General features: G+C 43.9%; 2 protein-coding genes across 6 annotated transcripts in view; one reads left to right on the top strand and one right to left on the bottom strand.

Moving 5' to 3' along the window:
• Positions 1-18,051, top strand: part of CDC42BPA (CDC42 binding protein kinase alpha) — a 185,282-nt gene extending 167,231 nt beyond the window's left edge. For 3 of the 5 annotated variants that reach the window (XM_059840713.1, XM_059840712.1, XM_059840711.1), the window contains 3 exons: positions 9,762-9,879; positions 11,942-12,099; positions 13,250-18,051. In XM_059840713.1, coding sequence (XP_059696696.1) covers positions 9,762-9,879; positions 11,942-12,099; positions 13,250-13,381 — 408 coding nt within the window. In that variant the 3' untranslated portion in view covers positions 13,382-18,051. Of the gene's footprint in view, positions 1-2,280; positions 4,568-9,761; positions 9,880-11,941; positions 12,100-13,249 lie in introns of those variants that run through there. The other 2 variants (XM_059840715.1, XM_059840714.1) reach the window with 2 other exon arrangements.
• A 2,871-nt stretch (positions 18,052-20,922) lies between these two features.
• Positions 20,923-23,674, bottom strand: part of COQ8A (coenzyme Q8A) — a 42,818-nt gene continuing 40,066 nt past the window's right edge. Inside the window, exons 14-15 of the mRNA XM_059840716.1 lie at positions 22,984-23,070; positions 20,923-22,296 (exon numbers count right to left, since the gene is read on the bottom strand). Of these exons, the coding sequence (XP_059696699.1) occupies positions 22,003-22,296; positions 22,984-23,070 (381 nt within the window). The 3' untranslated portion in view covers positions 20,923-22,002. The remainder of the gene's footprint in view (positions 22,297-22,983; positions 23,071-23,674) is intronic.

Here is a 23,674-nt window from a genome sequence, read left to right as displayed (position 1 = left end):
CTAATTGCACTTGCCTTGTATTAGCTCACAGGTCCTGTTTCAAGTTAGGACTGGTACTGTGCTATTACCAATCTATATGATGCTTTGAAAAAAATTCATGAGTCACTTCCCACACTTAAAAGTGATGAGAAGAATTAGAAAATATGTACAATGTACAGTTGATTCCTGCACCTGTTCCACTGCTGCAGCTTCTTTTTAAAAAGTTGTTGTTATTAAAACCTTTTTGCAAGTAAGTATCAATCTTAATGCTGGGAGATGTTGCTGCAAGACAAAGCAAATTTGTCGTGTATTTTTCCATCAGTTCCTTGCAATGTCATGTTGTATTTGTATTCTTAATTGGTACAGAATTGCATCAAGCATGGAACTTCAAAGTGTGTGAATTTGAAAATGTAACTTGAAATTAGGAAATAAATGTTCTGTCAAGAGCAACTTCAGTCCAGGCAGCTTTTTCTTTTCCAGCAGCTTCCTGTAAGGTATTTGCCTGGACTGAGTTTCCATTGAATCCATTCCAGACTAAGAACTTTGTTTCTCAGGCACAAAAATAGAAGAAAAGGAGTTGTGTGGGCATTTGAGGTTATGTATAGTACTGTACATGTACAGAGTCTGATGTTTTACTGGAAAGAAATTTAGAACCAGAAGAGGGCATGGAAACAAAGGATATTTCCTGGAGAGTCAGTACACAAGGTAAAAAATAATCATCCAACCCTGTGTACAGTTCATCTGTGTGGTGGTTCCTTTTCCAGGACATGGAATTATTTCACCAGTTTCATACCTTATTCCCAAAAGGTGAAAAACTGGGAGTTTCTGTGCTGCTAAGTGTGTGTCCTGATTTTGCAGCTGGAACATCTTCTTTGTATTTTTTAATAGATCAGTGTGGTTCAGAAGAGAAAGTATTTATTTTTAACAAACTTTGGGAAAGATTGCAGCACTTTACTTTGGGAATGCCTGTTCTTGTTTGTGGAAGTGAATGGTAAAATACATTTTTGGGGCTGAGGCTGGGGGTAGCAAGCAGTGCAAGGCTAATAGTCTTCTCAAATTCTCTCCCTCCAGCTATTCTAGGTGGTACAGCTTCTTTTTTTATGGGGTACTGGGATGCAGAAAGTGCATGAAAGAGTGGAGTGGGACTTTTAGTTTGCAGTTTTTTCTGGTTTATTTGAGCACCTTCACATTTGGCTGGACCTACCAATAGAAATGTTTCACCCAGCATTGAGCTTTCACACAAGTGCTGTATGGGCAAAAGGGTCCTTAGGTATAAATGGGTTTTAATAGAGAATAGATACTTTAATCTCTGTGTTGAATGAGATTGTCACAAGCTAAATAGCCAGCTCAGCCCAGCTTTTATCTAGCACATATGGGTGAGCTTTATAAGGCAAAGACAGTTTGAGGTATATGTATATATGTGTATTTATTCATTAATATACACATACTCACTTCATAGATCCAATGTGAATCAGAAAAAACCAAACCACTTCAGCCCCACTGCCTTTTCTAGGGGAAATGCCAAGAACTGAGAGAAGCAGAGTTAGAATTGGTGGTGATAGCCCTTGATGGGTGGCTGGGCTTTGTCTGTGGGCTGCAGGGGACCTGCACTTGTGCTGCTCCAAGCCTGGCCTGGTGGGTGCAGAGCCTGGTTGCTCTCTGCCCACCACTGTTTTAATGATGTCTTTTAAAAGACCAGCTGTAGAGAGTTTAATTTGTGTTGTAACTGGAATAAAGAAGTATTTAAACCCTTTTGCACTATTTGATATGTTGAATCAGGTGCCTGTTTGGGTACCACATATCTGCCTGTTTGCCCTTGCTGGTGCAGCCACATGAGGGAGGAAGATGCTTTCTGTGAGTGTTGTTTTCCAGTGTTTTCCAGTTTTCTTGGTATGCACCAGACACTGTGGTATGTTTGTGGGAAGATGCAGTCTCTTGGCCTAGTCCCACATTGTTCTTTCCATGAACAGATACCCTTGACTGCAGTAGAGCCCTGGTGTTTGGGCAGAACCATGCCCAAAGCTCAGAGGGAGATCAGATCTAGGGCGTTTCAGGCAACTGTAAATCTGCATCCTTCTTTTCTTCGTGGTGAGCACTCATGGTCTGGCTTTGGCACACAAATTTGTGGGCTGCAACACACCAGAAACCAGAAGCTGTTGTTTACTATTAGCAGAGCAGTAATCAGTACATATTTGTGTTTTATTGCTGTGGATCTGGGTCGTTGTCTTGTTTTGTACAATTTGGAATGGTTCCTGTTAGTGTATCCCCAAACTTATTTGTTTACATGTTTTTCTTCCCTAGCAGCCTGTCACCAATTAACCTGGCCGTACAGTCTGGCCTCCCTTCTGCCCTCTTGTCCCCTGAAGCCACTTTATCGTGGATGCTCCTTTGTAGTGAAGATCTGAAATCTGGAACTGCACTTACTGCAGCACAGACCACCTCTCTGTGTACATCAGATGTACAGGATTGATTTTGCTTTCATATTCTGCATGCCTAAGTATTTTTATATACAAAAGCTGGTCTTGACTGCCATTATATTTGAACATTATGCTTCAGTTTGACCTCATTACACATGAGCCATTCTACTTCCATTCTAGATGATGTGTGAAGCTTTGCTTGTTTCAATTGAGAAACTTTTAGAGTAAATGAATACTTATCTATATTTGGTATTCTTTAAAGAAAATGGGAACCCCATGCATGCATCTAATGGTGGAGTCTATGGAGAAAGTTCCATGGAGTATCATTTTTAAAATGTTGCCATATCGTGGCTTTCTCACATTCATGAATGCTGGCTAAATATTTTCATGATCTGCAGCTGGCCTACCCTCTGCTTTTTAGCTTGTGGTTTTAGACACTGCCATATCTCCCTTATTGGCTTTTAGGAATGTAGCTGGCCTTGCTACCAGTTCTCTGCAGAGAACTCAGCAAAGTCTGCTGTCCTGGACCATATTGGAATGGTGGCTTCTTGTACTGATATTTAGATGCTGCTAAAGTTACTAAGAACAATTTAATGTATATTATGTCTTATATGCCATAATGTGGTAATTGATGTTTTGGTTAACAGGCAAAGCCTCATAATAACCATGTGTTTAAAAAAAAAAAAAAAAAAGTTGGATTTTACCAGCTGAAATGAAGAGAACAGTAACAATAATGTTTCAAATAATATGTATTGGGATGTGACTTAATGTTCTTCCAGACTTTAATACGTTCCACATACAAAAAGTAGTGCCTTAGGTTTAGTGGAGGGGTAAGCTATATTTTTACCATAATTTTATATTTTAAGTCCTAACATTTCTATTGTTACTCAGAAATACCTGTTTCAAGGAGATGAAATCAGTTGGACGAGGGGAAGAGGAACTTAGAAAGGAGAAAAGGTGTTCTGATTTGCTGGTGTCCATAGGAAACCAGCCCACTGCAGGCTGACTGAGCATGTACAGATGGCACAGGGAGGGAAACCCAGCCTTGAAAATCTCTTCCATTAAATCTGGATTTAGATGACTTTAAATTATACAAGCACTCGTGTCAGCACATTCCATACAGATGGATTAGAAACTGTTCCTGTTCAGTTTGCAGGGTTATTTCTCCCCTCTCCTCCTTTACGTCACACTGTGGGAGCACACTGCTCAGCTGACCTATTACAAACACTTGAATTTCCCAATGTTTTCACACTTTATGTGCTGAGGAAGGGCCTGATCCTCTGCAGGGATGGCAGTGCTGGCTCCCCTTGGCGCTGTCAGGATTGAGCCAGTGAGGAGCAGTGTAGGGAAAACAGGGTGACCCCAACTCTGGGAATGATTGGCATCTGACTCCATTGATTCAGAAAGCTGAACAATTGCTTTATTAAAACTGTATTATATTACATGATACTATACTGTATTAAAGAGATACTATACTACTATTCAAAAGATGCATACTAAAGAAAACTCATGACTGTCTCCAGACAGCCAGGACACAGCTTTGAGCCAATTGGCCAAGGAATCAAAACAATCCTCAGCAGAATCCAACTGACAAATCACTTCATGTAAGCAATCTGCCTAACACATTCCACATGTGCAGAACAGCAGGAGCAGCAAGTAGAGATAAGAGTAGTTTTTCTCTTCTTCTCTTTGTGCTTCTCCAGGAAAAATCCTGTGAGAGAGAATTATGTCTCTCTCTGTTCAGGGAATGTGAATGCCACAGAGCAGGACATGGGCCTTGGTCACCTGTCAGCAGAGAGACTTGTCCCAGTGGTCTGACACTAACCCCTTCACCTTGCCACACAGCCTGTGTCCCCACCCTGTCAAAACACTGTTCCTCCCACTGTTGGAAATACTCTGTGTTTGTTGTATGGGTGATGATTTTATTGGAATCACTAAAATGCATGAATAACAGAAGGAAATCTCTTAACAGTCTCTAACTGCTGTGTATGCTCATCTTTTCTTCTCCCCACACCACCTCACCTGTGTTCACCTTCCTTTGTTTGTGTTATGTCTATTTTAGATTGTAAGCTCCTCAAGGCAGGGAACTGATGCTTCTCAATTGTCTGTAAAGCACCTTTTACAACTGTGGTGCTCTTTGAAATATCAAAAATAATAAATATTAGAATCGATTCCCAATGAGTTAAAAGTTTTATTTGTTTCTAATGTTTTAGCCAACAGCAAGGGCAGCAGGCCCGTCAGACTCTGTGTCAGGAAGGTGCTCAGAGGACTGGGGGTGGCAGTGTCAGCCCCTGTGTGCTGACAGCCAGCAGGGTTTGCTGTCTGCTGTCCCTGCTCCGTGTTTCACTGCTCTTGTGGAACTGCTGGTGCCGGTGTAACCTGTACAACCATCCTTCATTGCTTTCTCTCTCTGTTGTCTTTGATAGCAGCGTTCCCCTTATCAATTCCCTCATCATCACTCCCGTCTGATCTCCTCTCCGAGCAACTTTGAGCACATCTACCACATGACTGTTAATTCAGCTGAAAAATTCCTCTCTTACGATTCCATACACCCTGCATTTTCCCCGCCTCCACGCTCTGTCCTCGGTACTCCAGACTTTGTCACTCTGAGGGTATGAATGGCTGAGTCAGGTGTTCACTCTACTAACACTGTGTGGTTTTCCTTTTGCCTGCCTGTTAACGTGGGAGAAAACCCCTTGTAAGCTGTTCCTCCACCCCTCCATTTCCTTTTGTCCCAGACAATTTACTTTCTGCTATCAGCTGGGGTCTTCCCACAGCTCTGACAAGAAGCAGACACTTAGAAAAAAAAATAGTCTGGGGCTGAATCTTTTTCTATGATAATAAAATTTTTAATCAGCAGGAAGGATGTGGGAATTTTGAATGAGAAGTTCTATGTTCCACAGTGATCATCCTCCAGCAGTCAGAGTGCTGCCTACCAGGTTGAATTAGGAAGAGGTTCTGGATCTGTCTGTGTTGGACCAAGCTTTCAGGCTGTTTGTTTGTGATGAATTCATGTGGAATGTGAGAATTGGTGCTCAGTACTGGACACAGATGGAAAGAGACAGACACAACTAGTGCCTCAAGCAGTTTCTAGGTTAAAGTAAATGAGTTAAATTAGAACATGTAGAAACAGGATAAAAATTAAAGATGGTGACAGCTTGCTGATGTAGATCCTCTTAACCCTGGTAGTTTTAGGCTGAGGCTGAGGTAGGATGTTGTTCTGTAGGCATCCTTCCAGTTGCAATGTAGATTGGAGGGATGGAAGTGATCTTCCCTTTTCTTGCATTGTGCATCCAGATCTGCCTACCTGGGGTTTGCTGTGTCCTGTAGAAATCGAAACCAGAGTGAAACAGGCACACAGGTACCTGCAGTGCATCACAGCTGTGTGCCCAGCTGGGGCCTGCAGCTCTGTCTGGGACAGATAAATCAGCAATAACCTGTAGATAGATGTGTGTGATGCTGTTGTTTGCTCAGGATTTGTGTGGGTCCAGGCCATGCCCATTGCTGTCATGGGAACATTGCTCTTGTTTTCTTGCAAACCTTCACTGCCAGGCTGCTTCAAGTGCCTCTGGGCTGCCCTGCTGGAGCCCTGTCACTGGGAAGGTTTTGGAAACATACCTGCATCCAACAATAGAGTGAGTTTTAAAATGCAGGAGAAAAATAAATCTTCTCCTTATGGCTCCAAAACCAATTTGCACAGCTGAGCTTTGACCGGTTACATGCATGGTCATGTGTCACTGCTGCGAGTCCCAGTTGCCACAGCCATTAATACACAAGAGGAATGCTCTGTTGAAATGCAAAAAAAAAAAAAAAAAAAAAAAGAAAAAAGAAGAAAACTGTTAAGTTGACTTGAAAGCTGTGAGGGTCATTATAGGGTCACTGAAGCTGTATTTCAGTTCTGGTTGTAACAGGATTTTGTTAATCCAACTGTGCTATGAAATTGTCTGTGTTTAACATGCAGTGATGTGTCACCAGACTGTGACCCTCCCTCTACCTTCCCTTTCTCATGTGAGTAGTCTCCCTGGGATCAGTAAGGAATGACCCCTGGTGCTTCAGACAATAACTCTCAGTTTTTTCCTTAGGAGCATCGTTCATCCTAATGTTGCAGCCTCCTAGCATAAACTGGAGAGAAAAAAAAGTGAAGTGGGCAACCTGGAGAGTCAAGATCCTGCCTTGTTAGCTCCTTAGAGCACTAGAGGTTTAGTCTTGTGTGAGGAAAAGTGTTTGTCTGCTTTGTGGCATGAGGATAGAGGTGCTGGAAGCTGTATGGAAAGCCAGGCTGTGAGTTTGGTTTCATGTCTGTCCATCCTCCCTTTGTTTGGAGATGTTAGTATAAGAAGGGTGCCATGGTCCCAGGTAGGAGTGGATATTGGAACGAGGAATCCATGGTCCCAGGTAGGATTGGATACTGGAACCAGGGCAGTGTGGAATCCATAGGGGAGTTGAAAAATGACTTGTTAAAGTAGAGTTTATTGTATTGTTTCATGGAAGATTAGAAAGCTGAGTTTTATAGTGTGATGAACAGAGCGCTACTTTAGAACACAAACAAACCCCAAAATAAGACTAAGCAGCACAATGGACAGAGGAACAGAAGCAGTTCCTGGGGGTGCTGTCCAGTCAGAGCCTGTCCCTCATCCCAGTGCTGGAGAAGGTGCCCAGAGAGCTGGAGCAGAGACTCTGTAACACTGGCAGTGATTGCACTCAGCTCCACTCTCCTGCTGGAATGGGATGCACCCAACTGATCTGGGCCTCTCACGCTGTTTCACAGTGATTCACTTTGCCCAACAGCGGCTTCTCTGCTGCTGCTTTCCCCCCACTTCTTTCATCTTTCTCCATTTGGTCCAGCAGTGGGGATGAATCTTCCTGCTAGGATTTGAATTGTTGCTCGAAATGAGGGTTTTTTGTCTCTCTAAAGCAAGCTCAGGTTTCCTTTTGTTTTCTGTGTTTTTAACCTGCTGCGTTGTGCTGCTTTATAACTACCGCTAATAACCGCCGTTTATTTTCCTTTGAATCCCCTTCCTGCATCATGTGCACACCACTTCCAGGAGGTTTGGTCCAAAATGCCAGCAGCCCTGGCATGTGCTTATTTTATTTTTAGAACAAAGAACGATGAAAGATTTGCTTTGTGGAGAGACTTTCTACAAGGAATTACATGGACGTTGCGAACTGAGGTCACGAAAAATAATCATCTTTAGAGCACAGTGTTAAAACAAATGAGTCTTTTTTTGTGCACCCACCCATTCCCTCCTTCCCCTGATGCCTGTATGTTGCCTGCTCAGTCACTGTGAAGGAGGTTAATCACCTTATTATTAAACAGAATTGTTCTCTTTGCAAAACGAACCTCTATAGGTTTATACCAGCCTTGCAGCCCCAGTGTACTAACCCCAGTGCACACGTGCTGAAGCCAGTGCTGCCTGCACTTGGCTTTCCTTTCTTTCTCAAAACACAGCAGTAACTCATCCCTCAGCCACTCAGTTCATTTGTGTATGGTCAGGGGAGTGAGCCTCCATGGGCTAGGCACTGCCAGCATGCTCAAACTCTGCATCTCAGCTTGTCACGTGGGGAAAAAGCAGCAGCTCAGTATTTTGTACTCAAAGTAGGTTGGTTATTTATGTTAAAAAACAAAAAAAGAAGAGGGGAAGCTAAGCAAGAGACAGCAATAGAATCCCACAAATAATTTAAGAGACTGTTTCAAGCCTTTAGATATAAATCCTCATGGTGTAGCAGTGGAAGAAGGGAGAATTAAAAAGGGCTTTTTCATTGGTAAGGTCTCTTTTGCTGGTGTTTATGAGAGATCTGGGAACAGAGAGATTTTAATTCTTATTTGCTGCACATTAAAAGTCAGCCATTTCTGGCACCCTGGGAGAATGAAAAGCCAAGGGTTGCCTGTAAGATCAGAGGGGCCTGTCAGAGCAATGATTCCAAGGATCATTGTAAGACTGGATTTGGCAGCAGGTTGGTAAAATTTATCTGATGAAGTCTGACCTGTATAAAATCTGTTTCTTACAAAATCTTGATTTAATTACCCATGTTAAAATACAGATAGAGACATGGGCAGTACCAAGGTTCTCTGGGAATATCCTTGTGGGGGTAGAATCTTTGTTCTGATCTGAAATTTTCATTAACACCCTAGTTAAAGAAGCACTGCCATTGCAACTATTGTTTTATGTATGGCTACTTCTCAGTGTAAGGATGGGGAAATAATTAAATATAAATAGGAAGAAACAAACAGTTATTGCAGAGGGGGGGCTGTAGAGGGTAAAGGAAGTAAGCTACCTTTATTTCTTTCACATTGTGCATCTATGAAGGTTTCCTGAACCTATTCCTACTTAATGGGATTGGCTTAATAGTTAATATTACCTTAACTTAATAGTTAATGGTATTGGCTCAATAATCACACTCTATTGAAGAGCAGAATGAGGTCTCATATTTAGTCAGAGCTGAAATGACACACATGGGCAAGGAAGCCAGCTCATATACAGAGAGAGGGGCTAAATAATCTGAGAGGTCTTCTCCCCTAAGGTCACCTGTAGGTTAACAGAAGCAGAAATAAAATCTCCCAGAACTCACTTCAAAGTACTCTTTCACCTTCTTTTAAAGACAACTTATGTTTGAGGAACTGCCATATCCAAGTAGGGAAGTTTTGGTTTATCTCCTCAGTAAAGGACCACTTCAGTCCAGTAACTGATTAATTTAGAAAATCACACTGGAACTCTCAGGATTCAAAACAGGAGCAATAATCAAAATATGTAGAAAAACTGTGGTATGTGCTCTGGTCCTCCTCTTTGTGCAGGCTGGAAACAGGAGGCTGCTTCTCACTTTGGCTCAACTAGTGTAGGCTTGGAGGGATGCTGTTAACACCTTTGGAATTTCATAAGTAATTGCTATACAGATTGACCCACTATCTATTAATAACTCTGCAAGCATTAGGGATTAACCTGGATATTGCATCAACTTATACAATCATGGCACAGACAATGACATCAAAGAAAAATTGTAATGAGATCCTTGGAAGCTTGTGTTCAGAAAGAAGGCGTAATGCAGTGTGACTTGAATATATCCACAGCAGCTTAATTAGGCTTGCAAGCCATCCTTTCGGGGAAATTCTGGAATTATTCCATGTATTCTTTCAGTTGCCTGCATATGTCCATGTAATTCAGCACTTGACTGCCGCGTTGCTGTGCTGCCAGTCTCTGCACTAAACTGCAGAATATTATTTTGCAATTTTTGCTGACTTGCTGCCCAGATACTCAGCTCTGGTAAGGTCGGGGGTTTCCTGTGTTTTGGGGCCTTACAAAACAGAACTGCAGGGTTGAGGCAGCAGTGGATAAGTGACCGTGTGGTGTGTGTGTGTGTGCGTTTCAGAACCTGCGGCCCCAGGAGAGCCGGACGGTGTTCAGCGGCTCCGTCAGCATCCCGTCGATCACCAAATCCCGCACGGAGCCGGGACGCTCCATGAGCGCCAGCAGCGGCTTAGCAGCACGTAAGCAAACAGAGCTCTCTTGTTCTGGGGGCTGGGCACAAGTGCTTCAGGAAAAGGGCTGCCTTCTCTTGCTTCTGTCCACGCTGGATGAGGATTTTCCCAAGTGATGGCTGACTCTTGCTGCCAAGGCCAGCAGAGCATTTTAGTCTTGCTTTCAAAGGAGCACGTGAATAGGCAGGTAGTGCTGTTGAGAGTCCCACACTTGTAATTGGTCAGTTTTTATTAATTGATGTTAGATTTCAAATTACATTCTTAGCCCTGGGACTGCTTTGTTCCTGCTCAGTGTTTTAAATCAGTGACAAGTTGTTCACAAGCTCCATGGTTATTAATTTTGTTGCTGAGCTGTGTGTAGCTCTTGATGCCTCTCTTGCCACTATTGCAAAGATAAAGGAGTAGAGAACTGCTGCTGGAATGGAAGAGTGGCATTGCATTGAAAGAGGCCAGTGGAATTAGGCAGCCACCACAGCTGTTTCTACAACTGCCACCTTTGCTGGAAACACGGTTCTCGTGTTTTCTGTTGCTGGAATGGCTCCCAAGGTATTAAAGTGTCTTTTTTCCCAGCCCTGCGACCAAAGAAGAAGTCGAGATTCCTTGGCTCTGGGTTTCAAGGTTGTTTATTTTCTCTTACCTAACACGTTCTTTCTCTGACCCACTGAGGTCTGTCTGGCAGGTTGGTTCATGGCACACTGCCTGCCCTTGGGGCAGTTTTTATACTAAGAACTAAGTGTACTTAATTTACAATAATTTTCCAATACCTGTCACCTATGTTAGACAATCTGTCTCAACTCTAAACCAATCCAAAAGTGTCACCATCACAGCCGAAGATGGAGGGCAAGAAGAAGAAGGAGAAAGACTGATCACACCCAGATTTTGCCTCTTGAGCCCCCATTCTAAAAACCCCAACATTCTACTTTTTCACCCTGTGACAAATTAGCTATCATTCTACTCAAACTCTTGTGGCTTGTAAATCTTCACACAAAGTTGGTAATTTTTTCCATGGACTAAGATCAAAGGCACCGGTGTCTTTGACTCCATGCCAAGGTCTCTGAGCCCCTTGCCATGGTCTCAAGTCCTCCAGGACAGACAGAGGAATGTCCTGGGTCCCAACACAAGGATGATGGGTAAAGGGTTCTTACATTGACAAGTGTAAGATGGCCAAGGGACACTCTGATTGGACAATCCACAAGAACTGCAGCAGCCGAGATAAAAGCCCACGCAGCCTGCAAGCCATGAGTTTGGCACCTTGGGACACTCTGCAGGAGAGCAGAACTAGCCAGAGAAACAGCTGAACAAGTTCCTGGTGTGTTGAGTGGGGAAGGTCATCAGGGAAGGTATAGTGTAGTGGTGTTTGCAGGGGTCCCAGGACGAGGGAAGAGACAAGAATCTTGACTCCATGTTTCAGAAGGCTGATTTATTATTTTATTATATATATATTATATTTAAAAGAAAATTATATAGTAAAACTATACGAAAGAATAGAAGAAAGGATTTCATTAGAAGGCTAGCAAGGAATAGAAGGGAATGGAATGATGATAAAATCTTGTGACTGACCAGAGAGTTTGAGACAGCTGGACTGTGATTGACCATTAATTAAAAACAACCCCATGAGACCAATCAAAGATGCACCTGTTGCATTCCACAGCAGCAGTTAATTATTGTTTACATTTCATTTCTGAGGCCTCTCAGCTTCTCAGGAGAAAAACATCCCAGCAAAAGGATTTTTCATAAAATATGTCTGTGATAGTATAGGTTGGATATTAGGAAAAAATTTTCCACCAAAAGAATAATAAAGTACTGGAATGTTGTTCCCAGGGAGGTGGTAGAATCACCATCTCTGGATGTGTTTAAAAAAAGAATGGACATGGCACTTGGTGCTATAGTCTAGTCGAGGTGTTAGGGCAGTGGTTGGACTCAGTGATCTTAGAGGAGATCACTGAGTGATCTTAGAGGAGTTGAGGTGTTAGGACAATGGTTGGACTCAGTGATGTGACCTCTTCCAAGCTCACTATTCTGTGACTCTGTGATTCTCTGTCTGTAACACAGTTTGATCCCTGTGTTGTAGGATCGTCGGCGCAGAACGGCAGCGCTTTGCGCAGGGAATTCTCGGGAGGGAGCTACGGAGCGAAGCGCCAGCCCATGGCATCGCCCTCAGACGGGTCCCTGTCCTCAGGGGGGCTGGACCAGGGCAGCGATGCTCCCACAAGAGACTACGAGCGAGAGGTGAGTGGCCGCAGCAGAAGGAGAAACCTTACAGGTGTGGATAAAGGTGAGGCACCTCAATCCTCTCATGAGGCTGGCTACAAGTTTGGGAGTTGGTGGATTTGCTGTATTTCAAGCTGCAAAAGGCTTTGGTCAAAGTGTCAGCTCTGGTGCTTTTATTTAATGCAGAAAAAGCTCTCTGCATTCCTTAGCTGGAGATGTGTGGGTAGCGAGGCTCCCCCAGATACTGGCCCAGTAGAGTAACAGCTTGATCGTGGCATATCACAGCTTGAAGTGCTGATATTCCTTTTGGCCTTTATGTGCAAAGATTCATAAGCTATCTTAGCAACCACTTCATAGGAGACACTTTGTACTCAGAAGTTAACAAGGTAATTTAAGAATTATAATTTCGTTTGGAGAAGGAAATGGATTTAATAATTTCTATTCTGTGCAGTCGAGACTGTCATTATGGTAGAACTGAAATCCTGCTCAGTGCCAAACTCAGTCCCTCCAGCCAAGAATGTTTTACATAGGAGGGTTCAATCTGAAGCTGGCCTGCAAAACTTCCCCAACCCATTTTCTTACCAAGGAGTGTGAAAATAAGAGATCACACAGGCTTTTCATGGTACTGGAGATATCCTGCCGGTGGAAGCTGAAAGGCAGCTGTTGGCCCAAATTCAGGGTCAGAGTTGCATTCTCCTGAGCTCTGGAAGATCCAGGTAACTGAATAGGATGTTTGAACTGATACCCTGGGGCTGACATAGAAGAGGGAGCTGTGATGAAGCCACAAAGATTTCTCATTTTAGTGCAAGAGCATCTTGATCATCATCTGTGAAAATGCAGGAGCTGTTGTAGCTTCATACTCTGCTGGCCTGAAGCTGCACACTTTGCTGGCCAAGCAGCCCTTGGCGACACACAGACTGCCAGAATCCCCCTGGTGCTGTATCCTGATGTCAGTATCACTTATGCCTGCTGAAAGCAGAGTGACCTGACCACTTAATCTCAGGTCTCCTTGGAAATCGTGAGCAAAAAAGATCCCTCAGTATTTTTGGACACAAGCAAAATCCGCAGAGGCCTTTGAATCCAGCCAGTGTTGCTTAGACACTCTCAGTGAGCCCCAAGGTTGCTGTCCTGTTACTTACTGGTGTTCTTGTGTGTCTCTGGGCTGCAGGACTCTGACTCTCCAAGACACTCGACAGCATCGAACAGCTCCAACCTCAGCAGCCCTCCCAGCCCGGTTTCTCCTCACAAGACCAAGAGCCTCTCCCTGGAGAGCTCTGACCACGTGAGTTGGGACTCATGAACTGCTTCAGCATTCAGATTTGGCATCACATCAGCTTGCTGTCCCCATGGCTGTCCCCTTCACTTGCTCCAGTTCTCACCTTCATCCTCCTAACCCTCCCCATTCCCTGTCGGAAAAGGATCTGGGAGTGGGGTACAGAGGAAGGTAAAAGCTGGTCGCCTTCAGCACCGTTCAGCATTGCCTCACCTCCCCAGATCTGACAGCAGCAAATGAGCAAAGCTAGGGTGTTGGTAAATATCAGATGCTGTAGATTTGTATTAGTATTGGTTTCATTTTTGTGGTTACAGCTGCTTCATTTTTAAAGACATATTTATCCCACTCCCACTTCCCAAAAGGTAGCGTAAGTAGACCAGACCAGTGTCAACAAGAGAAAATTCAGAGGGATTTTGTTTTCATACAATAGCTCATTGTACTGTACAAAAGTAGCACAGAGACCCCTTCCCCTCCATGGGAATGATCAGTATGTCAGAGGCACATAAAAGCTTTCAACCACCACGTTTGAATGTCAATCTGATTGTCGCCAGCAAATCCTTATTGATTAAAATGATGCATATTTTACTACAGTACAGAGTTTAAATAAATACGCAGATGTTAGAGTAAAATACGTATGTATATATTCAAAGAAAAAAAGCATTGTGTATGCAGCAGAAGATGGATGCTTATTTAAGAGAGCCTTTAATTTAAGATTTGTGTTGTCCCTGTTTTCATGCTCGGTGATTTACGGACTCGGAGGCCTGGCTAAAACCTCCGGCAGGACAGAGATTCCGCGTGCTCGCGGCACTGCCGGGACAGCCCCCGCAGTGCTCTCACAGCACTTCTCTCCTTCTGGCCTTCAGTAGCAGAACTGAAGCTGTGATTCCTGTTTTCCTCATAGTCCCCATCCTTTTCAGAAATGACAACAGTTGGCAGCAAGGCCCTGTGCCAACAGCCACAGGCTGCCCTGGCTCCGTGCGTGCCACCTGTGAGCTGGAGCCTTGCAGCAGCTACAGGAGAGGTCCTTCAGGCAGCAAGGGAGTTCCGTGCAGCTGGATTCAGCAGGAAAACTGTTTCCCTGGGTCAGCCTTTGAGCAGGTTTAACTCAGAAGGGAGCAGTCTTCCACACCTCCTTGACCATCCCTAAGCAGCAAACTCTTACTGTCATTACCAAATACTGGTTGCTAATACACATCAGCCAAACGAGTGCCCTTAGCCCAAAGCTGGCCCTGGCTGGCTTTGCTGTCACTGTAGCAACAAAGAACCTTGAAGACTGACCTCACACTGTTCACACTGTGGTAGTCAGAGATGCCTGGTGACCCACAACTGCTGCACTGGCAAGGTTGGTTTTCCTCTGCCCCCTACCTGTGCTCTGGGTTTGTGCAATTTGCAGTTGTTTGTTTCTATGTGCTCACCTGCTGTTTGGTTCCAAAAGCAGGGCAGGTTGGAGGGCAGGAAGTATTGCAGTGGAAGGCAGAGCCTGCTGAAGCTGGAAAAATAAATAAAAAGCTGAAGTGGTCACCCAGTCGGCAGAATAAATGAAAAACTGATAGCAGATGTATGGTAAGAGGAATATGTCTCTTCTCTTTAGTTAGCAAGGCAGATTGTGCTTTTCATTTGGGATGAGCCTCTCTTCCCAGTAGTGTTGTTGCTGACTTCATAGTATGGCCATACTCAAACACATAAGGGCTTTTTGTATTTAGAATACTGGGGTTTGTGGGAAACTTGTTATGGCTCTCATTAAACCATTCTGTGTTCTTGCAGTCAGCAGTTATGTAGAGTTTCACTCACACAGAGGTGTTTGGAGTTTTGCAGTTTCTGTCTTCCCTAATAGAAGTTGTAGGTAAGTTCAAACCATGTACAGTAATTTCCAGGTATGATCTAAATGTGACATAGGGAACAAGACACAGATCATCTAATCCATTTAATCGTGCTGGGTCTCCTAGGTAAGATTTCTCTTTCACTCTGAATCAAGAGGCTTATCCAAGTTTAAGTTCATTCAGTGTTATTTTGGGACAGGAATTCAAGAAATTATTATAGAAAGCATCATATCAAAAGTCTGTCTCTCTCCTATTTGGGTATTTCAGAGTAGCAAGCTGGTCGTGTTGTTTGTTTTCACTTCAAAACTACTACTTTTGCAAGCCTGGCATTTGAAATTAAAAGCTTTAGCAAACAGCAAAGCATCTCAAAGTAATTCCTCCCAGAAAAGTTAATGTATTTCTGAGGGACAGATAGGCAGGGCGTTATTGGCATTATTGAAATTCCACATCAGCTTCTTTTTAAAGGCTGCATATTGCTTCAAGTATAGCCACTGCTTTTTCCCCACAATTCCCTTGTTTTGGTGAAGCATGTCCACACACTTTTCAAAGCCTTTGCAGACTAGTTTTGTATTTACTGTATGTTGTATTTAAATAATAATCTTATTTTGATGTTGAGAGAAGGCATTTAAACAGTAGTCATTAAAGACAGAGCAGCCTGCATGGCAGTCCCCTGAGAGAGGGTCACAGGATCGTTTTCCATGGACTTTATTTTTCTGCAGCTGTGCTAGAGCTCTATCTGAAAATGGAACCTGAAGAGCCACCACTTAGCAAACATTAAATTGAGTAAACCCCTGTGTTTGCTCTGTTCCAGTGCCTGCAATCTATTGATACCAACCCCTGGCATTTTCAGGCAGAGCATAGGTCAGCTGTGTTCCAACACTAAGCTCAGAGGATGAGAGCTCCACAGGCCTACACTGTTTGTACACTACAATGTCCAAGCTTCAGCAGTCTTCTCTAGGATTTATTTAATCACTAGTTTGGTCCTGTGCATTTTTATATGTGTCTGTTCAGAAGAGAAACAGCAACTGTTCTCTCAGTTGAAAAGCAAATGACCACATCACTTATTTGAAAAGAGAAAAATTGTCCTAGGGCTTAAATAGTTTTATATATTTGGGGACCATTTGGTTACAGACTCAATTTGAAACCACTCATCTCTTTTTGTTGGTATGCATACTGCAGCTGAGCTTTCTAAAGACTCATTGGGCTAGGAAAAGTAACTTGGTCATTTGAACTGTAAGACTCTTGACTGGTATCTCCAAGGCAGTTGTCTCCTGAGGTTTGATGTTTGCTCCTTTGCACTGTAGCACTGCTTCAACTTCACAGGTCGAGGGCTGCATTTTGTTCTGGGAGCTGAAACCCTCCCCCTGAATTCCTGAGCGTGGCACATGTTCTCTGTATACAGGACGTGTTTCCAGCTGGGTTTTTTCCTTTTGGCTGAGACTGAAGGTGTTTGCATTTTTGACAGTGCTTGAACAGATGGGTTGTTGGGGTTTTGCCCTGTTTTTTTTTTTCTCTCTCTCTTTTGATGGCAACAAGGATCTCACCAGATTCAGGCAGCTACTAAGGATTCCAGGTTATAGGATGGAATAGGTTTGGTAAATAGGTTTCCCCTGCACGTGTGCACACACAGGTATGTGGCTTCCTCCCACATTTCACAAACTCAAAAGCAGGGCTACAGTACTCTCTTCTCTCTTGCCTTTGGCCTGTAGAAGACAGCTGGTGGTTTCAAAAAAAACATTCCTGAGACTGTGGTGAAGTAGTTGCTTCTTTTCCCCTCCATTAATTGCTGTGGCTTGTTATGAATGTGCATTTTGCCCATTTAAATGAGTTTCAAAACTGAGTCAGGAATGTTCTCTCTGATTTGATTCTGATAAGTTACAACCCAGGTGTGTTATTCTCAGGTACATGGCAGAGGGAAGTTAAGGGTCTTGCCATACCAAAAAAGTCCAAAAAGCATAGTTTATTTATAGAAATGTAGTTTTACTGCACCTAACTGGTTCACAGTGTGTCAACCCTTCCAAACAGAACAGTTGGATTATTAACACAGAAACAGATTCTGGCCCTGTGTTGTATTGCATAGCCAGACCCTGAATGACAGGACAAACTTGCTCTTGGGTGGAAAAAGGTTTTCTTCTCTGTTTTATGAATGCATTAAGTGCAGTGCAAGTACCCCCAGCTCCTAGCCTTAGTCTGAGAATCAAAGAGGCACATGGCAATTCCTGCTGTGGGTTCTTTTGTGAACACGAGCCCATTCCATAGAGGAAATGGGACAGCTTTTCTGCACTAACACAGTGTGAGCACCCTTCTGTGCACTTTGTGTTCACAGTTTGTTTGATAAACACCCCCAGAGGCCGCTCTGCTGCAGGCTTTCCAGTCTGAATTCCAGCTCCTCTCATTCCAGCTGCAGCTCAGTACAACCTATTTTCATTCTCCATTTGAGACAGTCATCTACAGGGAAGAAATCCACAAACAAACCAGTGTTGCTATACCTGCCTTTTTATGTATGACAGTTTCATATCATTTATTTTTAAAATATGTTTTTTAGGTTTTTCATTGTAATATTATTGTACAGTTTTGCATGGCATAGATGTAATCACTTTTTTGTTTTAGAGTATAAAAGCTGACAAGTGTGCGTGTGGGGGAAAAATTCTGCTTTTTGCCTCTTCTCACTCTTTTGTTTAATGCCCTCAATGTTGTAGGGGACATTGTAAGAGATTCTCTGCTACAGAACAATGATGTAGATTCTTTTGCACAGAAATATTTAAGGTGGAACAGTCAACAATGTAAAAATGACTTACCACCAATATTTTATGTTGGTAACACACTTAATATTAACCTACTTTGATGTACTGCAATAAAACAGGGAACTGTTAGAAATGTAGATGTTCTGTCTTTTTTCCCATTAAGCTTTGAGGAGGAAATGGAAAGGGGAATGATGGTGCTCTTGAAGATACAACATGCTGGTTCTAACACATTTGCACAAGTGCACAGTGGGAAGAAAAGGAGTATTTGAGAAAATTGATATCCCTTTAACAGCTTCCAGAAAAAATAACCAGATCCTTTTGAAAATACAAAATCAAAGTCACTGAATACTTTGCTATATTGAACTGCAGTTTTCCTGACCTTTTTCTTGGGTCAGCTGTGCTGTGATGACCTAAGAAATAGGTGGTTATGTAGTTGTAGGCAGTGATTTGGGTGTTCCTCCTTCATTTGTAGTTACACATCAAATATTTCAGCTGTCTTAGTGTTAGAGCCTGGATTGTTAGTTAGTTCTGAGCTACCAGCATCACATTGGCCTCAATGCACTTTTAAGTACATCTCAGAATATGTGAGTCCATCTCAGACTCTCTGCAGTTTTGCACGTGCCCTGACCCTTTCCTGTCATCCCCCCGTTCCTCACAAGTCAGCCTGGAATTTTTCCTGTACCACAGTGTCTTGGTACATCTTCCTCTTCATTCATTCCCCTCTTGGTGTAATGTTGGAAATGGCCTCACTGGGCCTGGGGAAATTTAGATCAGATATTAGGAAAAATTTCTTCACAGGAAGGCATGTGAAATATGGGAACAGGCTGTGCAGGGAAGTGGTGCAGTCAGCATCCCTGGAAGTGTTCAAAGGATGTGTGGATGTGGCACTTAAGGACATGGTTTGATGTTGAACAAGGCCGTGCTGGGCTCAGGGTTGGTTTTGATGATCTTGGAGGTCTTTTCCAACCTCAGTGATTCTGGGGTAAGTCCTGGCTTTGGTACCTGCTTCAGTGACCCCCCTGCAGCAGGAATACAGGACTGGGCTGTTACTCATCCCAAACTGGCAGCAGTGCCAGCCTGGGCATTCTTTCATTTCCAAATCCTCCCAGGACCAGGCACCATGATTCCCACTTCTTCCTAGGCCTTAGGCTGCCTGACTCCTGTCCCCCTCTTTCAGTCAAAATGTTCACGTGGATTTAAGCCCATGGCTCATCCCACTGAGGCAGCTGCTGTAGCTCTGGGACATACCCTGGTTCCTGTGCTCTGACTTTTCAATCAGTGCTTTATTTCTGATTTCCCAGGGGTCCAGTTGCACATCACAGCCGTGAAGGTCTTGGGAAATGGGCCTTGTAGTCAGGGATTTGGGCATTAGAAAAGCAGAAACTGAATTGCATGTTCACCTCCTGTTCAGCTCCTCAGCATTCAGTTTCTGTTTTGGTGCAGCAGCCAGGCTGACTAAAGAAAGAAGGTAGGAAAATCACTGCTGCCAGAGGTAGCCTGAATCTTGTTCCTTTAGAATGGAAAATCACTGTCATTCGAGAGGCAGCTTTAATGTGCAGCCTGTCCTGTGCAAAGAAGAAATGTTTTCACAAGAGATTTTTCTAGACCATAGAAGCTTCCTGCAGCATAGAAACAGTCACATCCTCAACCCTGCAAGCACAGTTCAAGCAAATGCAGTGGCTGGCATGGACCAAGTGTTCCTGCTCACTGCACAATGTCACAACTTCTCTGACTCGAAGCCAGAGTTTCTAGCTCACGTTTTCTACAGGGCTGTTCCTCTGACATGCAATTCCTCCTGTCACAAACCTCTCTGGACAAAGCTACAGCCATTATTAATGCTTTCAGAGCATACACAAAAGGCCAGGAGAATTAGTGACTGAGGGCTCTAATTAGCTCTCCTAATAAAGCAACATCTCAGCTTCTGCAAGTTGCTAGCCTCTTGCAAATGCAAAACAAGCTCCACTGTTCAGCTGGATGTCATTCCGAAACTCTCTTGGGAAGGGGAATGTTTGCCAGGAGTTGAACACTCTTGCCCCAGCATGGTATACACAAGATCTGGGCTGACATGAACAAGTGAAAAGTGAACTGCAGTGCTCCAGCTTACTCTGCCACCTTTTCAAGTCCTCTGAACGTGCTGGCCTTGAATCTTCAGTTTCAGAAAATCTGCTCTGAAGCTCACCTAATCTAATTCTCTTGTCAGCTTTTTATACTTTGCTTTTTAAACTTTAACATAAGCATTTAACAGCTCAAACAACTCTGCTGTTTTTACAGCTGCAAGGTCTAGAGCCAAAGGAGAATAACTAAACAATGTCTATAAGAACTCAAAACAAGGAAGGTTACTGTAACTTTGTACACTGATAAACTGCTTGATGCAAAGCTATTACTTCATTGAACAGCAGAGTTAACTCTTCTCAGAAGGTTAAGAATAATCTGACTGGGATTTTGAACTGAACTGCACTGCATCTTGTTCTATAAAGTCTTAAATGAAGTGGCTTATATGTTTATGGCTTTGGAATAAAGATAATACCATAACCTGTTTTCCTGTTTCTCAGAGGTCCCTCCTGAGAGCGACCATTTATTCACTTACCTGTTCTCTCCCTCTGAAGTGTCAGCTGTCAGGATTTCACACATGCTGGAGTGTAAGATCGGGCAACCTGGGCCTTCCTGGGCTCTGTTAAGTGAGTAGGACCAGCTGAGCCTGCTGGTAAATAAATACCTGGCTCTTGCCAGACAAGGACACCTGCCTCGTGAGCACCAGGGAAGCCTCAGCTCCACCAGCCTCTCCTTCACCAGTGGAGGAAAGGCAGAGAGACTTGTGTTCAGGAGGCTGCTAACAGAGTGATTAAAACAAAGGAAGATTAAAAACCAAGTAAATTACCAGGGATTTTCATGGCATGAACAGACCTCAGCTTCTGCTGAGCTGCTGTTTATCCCCCAGAACAGGACACTGCTCACCTGAGTGTCCATTCCCACACCAGAAGATGAGACAGCCACAAGCAGCGGGCCCACCGCACAAGCACTTGTTTATTGACATCAGGAAGTCGTACAGGTTCAGGCTTTGTACAAAAACCTACAAAAGTCAATTTCCTAGCTTGACTCCCAGAGTTTAAAACTGTGCGTCTGGTTTGAGCTCTGTGACATTTCAGCTGGATCTGCAGCTGCTCTCCAGAGGCAGGACCTTTGTTTGCCTTGCTGCAAGTTCTGCCTCACAGGGAAACACACAGAGGAGGGTCTTAGTCAGGAGTCCAGCAAGCAGTGGGTGTCAGAGTTGTAGCTTATCTAACTTGCCCTCAGGAAAGCTGATACCTACCAGACAGTGCAGAATCCCACTAGTGCTCAGATCTAGCTCTGCTGATTACATGTTTGACTCCCAGAACTGAGATGGGTTGTGAGAAAGTGTATTTGTGTGTGTTTAAAAGAGACTGGCATTCAATTCTCGGACTTTTAAAATATTTCCTATGTTTAGCTTGCAAGCCAGAAAGAGGCAGAAAGCATCAAACTTCAAGGTACACACACGCCCCTTGCATTAAATCAATGTCAGTATAATCCAGGAGGGTTCTCAGACTGCCACCACTTGACTTACAAAAACGTGGGGGAGGTGCTGGATGTGTCTGTGGTAGGGAACACCTTGGTATTTCATTCTCTAAATTCACAGTATGAAAACTACTTGAATTCCACCTCAGCTTGAACGAGGGAAGGTTTTTAAAAAACAATTTGTGGACAATTACAAATAGGTTTCAATATTAAATTCTGCTCCCATCCTCCTTCCCCTACTCATTATAAAACCCTCTCAATATGCAGCCACCATCACAATGTTACAAATGCATTCAAGGTTGTCAGCTGGTGCCTTGAAGCAGCACAGAAGCACTCAAGAGTTTCCTGCAAGCTGTGGGCTGTGCTGGCAGGACAGACACAGCACGAAAGAGCAGCTTTGTCCTCGTGGAATGCACCCTTGGCTTCCAGGGCACGGGGCTGCTGCATCTCAAGAGGATGGAGAGCTGGGGAGCAACGCAGGGGAGGCTTAGAACGCTCTCTGCAAGGCTCAGCTGAACCGGGCCCTCAGAACAAGACAAGTTCCTTCTTACTACTCCTCTGGCTTCTTGCCCCTCCTGCTCCAGTATTTGCTGTATGCCTCTTGGAACATGTTTTTGCAGGGAATTTTGGCCTTCAGTTTGGTGCAGATCAGGAAAGAGCCGCCCATCTTCCGATGGAGAGAGTAGGTCTCCTCTGGCGGGGGGATGAGCCGATGCTTCAGCATGATTGGGATTAAACCATGGATCTTTTCTGTGGTGCTTTGGTTGCCAAAATCAAAAGGCTCCTTAGATGCAAAAGCCTCTCCCAGGATGAGGACAGCATTTAAGTGGGCATCTTCCATTTCCTGCCCAAAAGGAAAGAGGGATAAGTAACATCACTAGTCATGACAACCACCAAGGAGGAAAAGAAATGCCAGTGCTAACAGCAGCAGCTCAGGAGAAACAGCTCTGTCCACGACAAAGGGAACCTCCAGCCCTCAGCAAGACTCAGGAACATTCAGTTCATAAAGTTTGAGCAACTAAACCTTCCAGAAGAGCATCTTCCCAGTCATACAACAACTTCTCAGTCATACAACAGAGCATCCTCCCAGTCATACAACGTGCTGGTTCTAACACATTTGCACAAGTGCACAGTGGGAAGGAGTATGTGAGAAAATTGATTTCCCTTTAACAGCTTCCAGAAAAAATAACCAAATCCTTTTGAAAATACAAAATCAAAGTGACTGGATACTTTCCTATATTTCATGTCTTCCCAGTCATGCAACTTCAGGAATTGTCATCAGCTGTAGGGTCTTGCACGGGGAGAGAAAGAAGGACAGTGGATTTGGGGCTAGCTGTATTCTCATTACTTTTCCTGCTCCCAAAAGGAAGTGAGAACAAAAGCCAAAATCTTTTTTACCCTCCTCTCTCATGCTTATCAAGAGGGCTTTTGGACTGACACTTTCACCACATCAAGAAGTCTGGGGAAGTTCACAGACCTGCAATCACCTTATCTGTGGCCAACACCAAAATCAGACCCTTCTGCTCCATACCTTGATTTCATAGCCAGTGAGGAATTTCATTTCAATGGACTTCTTCAGCACTCTCTCTCTGTCCATGTCAGCAGCTGCCTTGATTACCTGAGAAGGAGGAATACTTTCAGGAGAGCCAAGAGAAGACTGAACAACAGGACTGCGGCACAGGCCACAGGAACACACATCAACACCACCCACCTGCTCACTCCCTTGCCTCTGCCCTCTCTTCAGGGCCCTGCATGCTGGGCAGGTTAGGAGCTACTGGCTAAAAGATCCACCTCTTCCCAACAGGGCTGCACAAGGCCCAGAGAATGTAAGAGACAGCAAAAAAAGCTTCACAAATAGTCAGCCCCTCCCAAAGAAATAGCAGAGCTGACTGAGAGCAGCTTTAGGTGGCAGCTGCTGGCCCTGGCAGCTCAGTTACCACGTGCAGAACATGGTGATCACAAAGGAAGCACGTTTGAGTTCACATCCATTCATCTATCTGTGGAAAATCTGAAAATCTCAGGAAGAGGTGGGGAACAAGCAATTCCTGCATATCCTCATATAAAAATCACAGAATTGTGAGTGCTCTGATACACCCTGTTGCCCAAGACCCCCAGCAAGCATCACTGCAGTGCACTTTTGTGAACATCCCACCTCAGAGAGCCAGCAGCTTGCAGCACATATGCAGACAGCCATGGCAAGGAAAAGGAACAGAGACTGCTCT

This window comes from Haemorhous mexicanus, chromosome 3 (genome assembly GCF_027477595.1).
Source record: "Haemorhous mexicanus isolate bHaeMex1 chromosome 3, bHaeMex1.pri, whole genome shotgun sequence".
NCBI classification, from domain to species: Eukaryota; Metazoa; Chordata; class Aves; order Passeriformes; family Fringillidae; genus Haemorhous; species Haemorhous mexicanus.
Note: the sequence above shows the minus strand (reverse complement) of the source record. Positions and strands in the feature narration are given on the sequence as shown.